Source organism: Vipera ursinii, assembly GCF_947247035.1.
Source record: "Vipera ursinii genome assembly, chromosome: Z".
Classification (NCBI taxonomy): Eukaryota; Metazoa; Chordata; class Lepidosauria; order Squamata; family Viperidae; genus Vipera; species Vipera ursinii.
In genome coordinates, this window is record NC_139517.1 from 23,328,530 (window position 1) to 23,335,013 (window position 6,484).

Genomic DNA, 6,484 nt, shown 5'->3' on the forward strand with positions numbered 1-6,484 from the left:
TCAAATCTCTGTCCTTGCTAGAGAACCAAATAAGTGAGTGTTTTACTTAGATGAGTATCAAAATAAAATAAAAAAAAATGAAGGCCTCCACATGAATTATGGAAAACGTCCAAGATTACAAAGTTTAGCCTCCACAATCATAAAAGGGAAGCATATCCTAATTGCACATTATCTTGCTCAATTTCATTATTAATTATCTGTGATCAAGTTGATGTTGACTTCTAGCAACCACATAAATAGACTTTCTCCAGAAGTATCTTTCCCTACCTGATCCCTCCTACCTTTCCAGTACTGCATACATTATTACTGTAACTGAAAAAATCTACTTAGCTCTTACCACTTCACATTCTGACCGTATGGCCTAAATAGTTTTGTGGTTAAGGAACTGGCTTAAGGTAACCCAAAATTGAGTTTACCATTAACTATGCATTGGCCAGTCAATCTGAAGGAAGAATCTTTATCAAAATTGTCTCAAGTGAAAAAAATGGAATATACATCTAAGAATGAAAACAAATAATTCCAATCCATTTTCATTGTTTCTTATAATAGTATTTCCTATCCTTATATCTCTGAAATAATTTGCCAATGAAACTTTAATATAATAGAATACTTCTGATATAATAGAAATGAGAAATTATCATTGTACTTTTTTTTCTTTTTGTCTGTAGCCTGGATCAGCAAATTCTTCTGTACATGAATGTACAGAATATAATTAAAATATATCATTTTAATTATTGTGTGCTGATCTCTAGGGAGCTTGACAACAAAGTTTAAATTGCTATCTTTATGCATGCAACTTTTTAAATAGCAATCAAAGAAAGCGGTGTGTATATATCTATGTCTTTGTACCTTCAAACCAGTGTTGACTTCTGATTACGGTACTTTCTGGTGAGTGACTGGCCCAATATCACCCAGCTGGCTTTGTGCCTAATATAGGACTAGAACTCACAGTCTCCCAAGTTTAACTACTACATTAGATTGGTTCTCTCAAAGAAAAGTAACAGAGATAAACAAGTAATTAAAAAGCAACCAGAGTAAAAATGAAATCTATATTGAAAAAAATCCTTCTTACAAAAGATTCCAAAAATCTAAATGAATGCTGTTTTTGTTTAAAACCATAATTATAAAATATATTACAAGATAGGAATGTGTGAATATGTGTTATGTATATCTCAAGCCAAAGAAAAATATAACTATTAAAGTAAAATGCATCCCTTATTATCTTTATCTCTGTGATGGATAAAAAAGAAAAATAATCAATGTAAGAATTTACACTGAACTATTTTGCTCATATCAGAATCTCTAAAAAGTCAAATCTTTTTCTCTTTAAACCATATTATTTCTATTGTTCAACATAAACAGTTTTGTTTAATATTTGTTTAATACTTAATACATGTAAAAATGCAGTCTGCTCTTTTCTATTGGGAGGTTGATGATACTCAGAACTACTTTCTTTTTCACCATCATTCAATCATCTCTCTAACAGGATAATTTACCAGTATATTGATAAATGAATTTTATCCCTTTTCAATCATAGAATTACTTTGCATTCATGTGCAAATGTTGTCTTGTAGTTTCAGGTGATAAATAAATTATAAACATGTAAAAAGCAGTGTTCTATTGCTCTGTAAAAATGTTAAAATCTACATTTTATTTCATGTGACGGAACTTTTTATATATATAAAAAAGTAGCTGTTGCAGTTTCATTTGGAAAGTGACAATATAGTCTGTGTATAGCTGTTTCTGGCAACTGAATCATTGTTTATGGGATCTAAATAGTTTTCTGTGATATAGTTTTCAGTGGAATAACCCAACAGGTAACTTAGTATTGCAGTCTGAGCATGTATTTTAATTTCCCATTTTATTTCTTGTGGCTTGATGATTATTCACAAGTTCTGTACTATATATTAAACTTTAAAAGTGGTATGTACTTTTAAAAAAGTATGATGGTGTCAACATTAATTGCATTTAGTTTGAGCTAAGACTGACAAAATGTACACTTTGACCATGACATCAAAGAACAGGTTCACATACACACACACACACACAGACACACACACACACATTTTATTCATTTTATACTACCAGTATATACAAAGAGATAACATTACAGAAGACAGTTGCTTTTTAAGCAATAAAATGTTCCTAGCTTCTCTCAAGATGAGTAGGAAAATATGGGATGAGGTAGGTTCTCATTTGATTTTTAATTTTGTGATGAAATGTGTCAGATTCTCCTGTAGAGCTCTAAAATTATCATTAAAATACTAACTGCCTCTGCTTCCATTTTAAGGACTAATAAAAATGCTAAAGGATATCTACAACAAGTGTGATGCAGGTAACTAATTGGAGTCATGGAATGGTGGGAGACTAATTTAAGTGATTTTACATATATTTTGTACAAATGAGCACAAATAACATAATTATTTAGAAAATACTTTGAAATATTGTTTTTGAATAGTTGAGCACCTCACTGTTTCTTTTCTTCTTTCTTTCGTAAATCTGTAGTAGCTGTAGATTTCATTCTTCTACTATTCTTTTTTATTCCCTCACTATTTTTCTTTCTCCTGAAGCACTAACATAAAGGCTTATGTTTTTATCAATAATGCTGTTTGCATTTCTCCTGAAGGAAGCTTTCCCCCTAAACCTTCATTTAGAGTATAGCAGATAAACTCAGAATGTATGCGGTGGCAGGGTAGTAGTAATTGAATTGCATATAGATATCATTAGTACAGATTTCAAATTTCTACCATAAATATTTCCTCTCTTTTCCCCTTCATATATACTGTCTATTTGTAAATTAAAAGACAAGTTTTATCCTATCCATCACATAGAAAATAACTTTCTTACATATATCCATAGTTTTTAGTTTACACATATTCTAATTGTTTTAACATACAATCTTTTAGTAATCAATGACCTAATAGATTTTTCAATTTTAATTTCCACTAACATTTAGATTTAACGTTTGATATTTACCATTCCCAAGGTTTTTAGTATACTCCCAATTCATCTATCACCATTCCTCACAAAATCTAATATTCAAAATACACATCCCATTTACTTAACTTCTCACCCTCTATGTCAACAAATTAAGGATACAATATCCTTCCTTTTTGCTAATTTTCAGTTGTTTTTTAAGTAGTAATCAAAATTTCTTTTTATTTCAATATTTAATACTTCCTCTCTTCGTCTTTGTATCTGCTATCTCTTGCTTACACTGATAATTTTCATTTTAACATTCCATATATACCTATTTATTACTTTCAACAATAGGATTTTAGTTTGTGTACATTATCCACTTTTACATGACCTTTATTTATTTATTTATTTATTTATTTATTTATTTATTTATTTATTTATTTAATTTATTTGGATTTATATACCGCCCCTCTCAGGGCGGTGTACAGGGCAATTAAAACACTATAAACAACACATAATGTATAAAAAATAAAATGAGATTAAATTAAATAGCCCTAAACAATAAACACATACTAAAATTTAAATTTTTTAAAATTTAAAATCTAAACTCCCAGTCCCTCAGTCAAGGCTGGCAAGTTCAAATAGCCAAGTCTTCAGGTCGCAGCGAAATGAGCGAAGGTCGGGAGCCATCCGGAGCTCAACCTGAAGCTGATTCCAGAGGGCCGGCGTGCCCACAGAGAATGCTCTCCCCCTGGGGACCGCCAGTTCACATTCTCTGACCGACGGCACCCTGAGGAGACCCTCTCTGTGGGAGCACACAGGGCGATGGGAAGTTAACGCCGGCAAAAGGTGCTCCCGTAAATAACCCAGACCCATGCCATTTAGGGCTTTATACGTCATCACCAGAACCTTGAATCTCACCCGGAAGACAACTAGAAGCCAATGCAGCTCGCGGATCAGAGGTGTTACATGGGAGTATCGGGAGACCCCCATCACAACTCGCGCAGCCGCATTCTGCATCAGCTGGAGCCTCCGAGTGGTATTCAAGGGCAGCCCCATGTAGAGAGCGTTGCAGTAGTCTATCCGAGAGGTCACGAGCGCATGAGTGACTGTGCATAGGGCATCCCGGTCCAAATAGGGCCGCAACTGGCACACCAGGCGAACATGGGCAAAAGCCCCCCTGGTCACAGCTCCTATATGATCTTCAAAATTGAGCTGTGAATCAAGAAGGACACCCAAGTTTCGAGCCCTATCTACGGGGGGTAACACCTCACCCCCTATAGATAAAGATGGCATAGAATGGACAACCCGAGATGCCGGTATGCACAGCCACTCGGTCTTGTCGGGATTTAGACGAAGCCTCTTCCTCCCCATCCAGACCCTCACCGCCTCCAGGCAACGGGACATCATGGAGAGGGCATCACTGAGTTGATCTGGGGTGGAAATAAAGAGCTGGGTATCATCAGTGTACTGATGATACCCCACCTCAAAACCACGAATGATCTCACCCAGAGGCTTGATATAGATGTTGAACAGGAGAGGCAAGAGGACCGACCCCTGAGGAACTCCACAAATTAGAGGCCTCGAGGCCGACCTCTGTCCTCCTGCCAACACCGACTGCGAACAACCCAGAAGGTAGGAGGAGAACCACTGTAAGACAGTGCCACCCACTCCCAACCCCCTGAGGCGCACAAATCCATATTCAAATTAGCTATTAATATTTACACCACTAAATTTTAATGACCATTTTTTTCTTTATCTCAGTTCATAACAATGTCTTGTGTTCAACATACACATCTTATCTATTTAAGTACATTATGTTTCAGATTTCAATAAGATGGTCAAAACTTCATTCTTCTTTAGTCTTATTCTGGCTTTTTTCCTTTGCCAAATCATCTTCCATGTCCTTGTTTTTGGGTCATCGAACCAATCTCCTTGTAATTTCATGTATATTAATTGATATTGGCAAAACCATCCAATCACCATTTTTTTGAGAGGACTTGTAGGTCTAGTGGGTCGTAAACTCAGAATTTTCTTATATTCTGACTTTCTGTAAAGGGGGCACCATACAACTTAAGTATAGCAATAGGCTAAATACATCAGAATCTTAAATAAGTTTTTAAAAACCCTGCAACAAGGTCTAAATAAATTGCAAAAAATGTTCCCATTGTCTTCTCACTAAATATAGAGGTGAATACTTGGGATATTTTTTATTAAATTAATCTTGATTAATTTTAATCATAACCTCTGGATTAAACATTTTCTTTTCTGTTACTTCAACAGGAAACATACAACTGAGCATCAAGACAACATGTTTAATCACACCTCCACAGCTGAATTTCTCCTCTTGACATTCTCAGAGATCCGAGAACTGCAGATCATGCATTTCTTTGTGTTTCTAGTTTTGTACTTGGTGGCAATATCTGGGAATCTTTCAATCATTTTTGCAGTAACCCTTGATTACCATCTCCATTCACCCATGTATTTTTTCCTAATGAATTTGGCTATGTTGGATCTTGGTTCCATCTCTGTTACAGTCCCCAAATCTATGGTTAACTCTCTTTTGGACAATAAGTCTATTTCTTATTCTGGATGTGTGGCTCAAGTATTCTTCTATGTGTTCTTTGCAGGATCAGATCTTGCCCTCCTAACAGTAATGGCATATGATCGTTATGTGGCAATCTGCACTCCACTCCAATATGAAAGAATTATGCACAAAAGAGCCTGCTTTCAGATGGCAATCAGTGCATGGGTCAGTGGCATACTTTATGCAACATTGCACACTTCAGGAACATTTAGCCTTAGCTTTTGTTCCAATTATATCAATCAGTTCTTCTGTGAAATCCCACAATTATTGAAACTGTCTTGTTCTGATTTATATCTAATTGAGGTTGGATTCCTTATATTAGGTTGTTGCATTGGGCTAATATGCTTTATTTTCATCATTGAAAGTTACAGAGAAATCCTTATAACAGTTCTTAGAATCCCTTCTAAGCATGTTTCTAAAAAAGCATTCTCTACTTGTCTTCCTCATCTCATAGTTGTTTCCATTTTTATTTTCAGTTTAATTCTGGCCTACGAAAGGCCTCCCACTAAAATTTCCTCTAATCTTGATATAGCATTTGCTGTGATTTATACCATTATTCCACCAATACTTAATCCATTCATCTATAGTGTGAGGAACAAAGAGATCAAAATTGCTTTGTGGAAACTGTTAGATTTGGAGGATTCATCCCAGCCCAGCTCTAGTTAATTCCAATTTCATCACATAAAGGGTCTTGATTCTTTTTATTATGGTAAAAAAGAAAGAAAGAAAATAATCTGTCTCAACAAAACAGTTCATGTCATCAAAAGTATCTTGGGGGGGGTCAAAAAAGTGAAAATGATGGGTATGATGCTTGCTTGTAATACATATTAAAAATGCATATTACTTTGTATAGTCACAATTGCCATCTTAACCTTTTTTTTACCCCAACATGGATGCCCCTGCATGTCATCTCAGTTTTTGTCATTTGCAAAATGCAAAAGACTTATGCATAAGGACTGCACACATAATTTACTCTAA

At 35.0% G+C, this 6,484-nt stretch overlaps 1 protein-coding gene across 1 annotated transcript; it reads left to right on the plus strand.

The window, feature by feature from the left end:
- Positions 1 to 5,230: 5,230 nt before the first annotated feature.
- On the plus strand, positions 5,231 to 6,172 carry LOC310649188 (olfactory receptor 14C36-like; the record flags this gene model as incomplete). Its single annotated transcript, XM_083377494.1, has 1 exon — positions 5,231 to 6,172. One exon carries the CDS (start codon positions 5,231 to 5,233, stop codon positions 6,170 to 6,172), a length of 942 nt encoding a protein of 313 aa, XP_083233620.1.
- Positions 6,173 to 6,484: the final 312 nt, after the last annotated feature.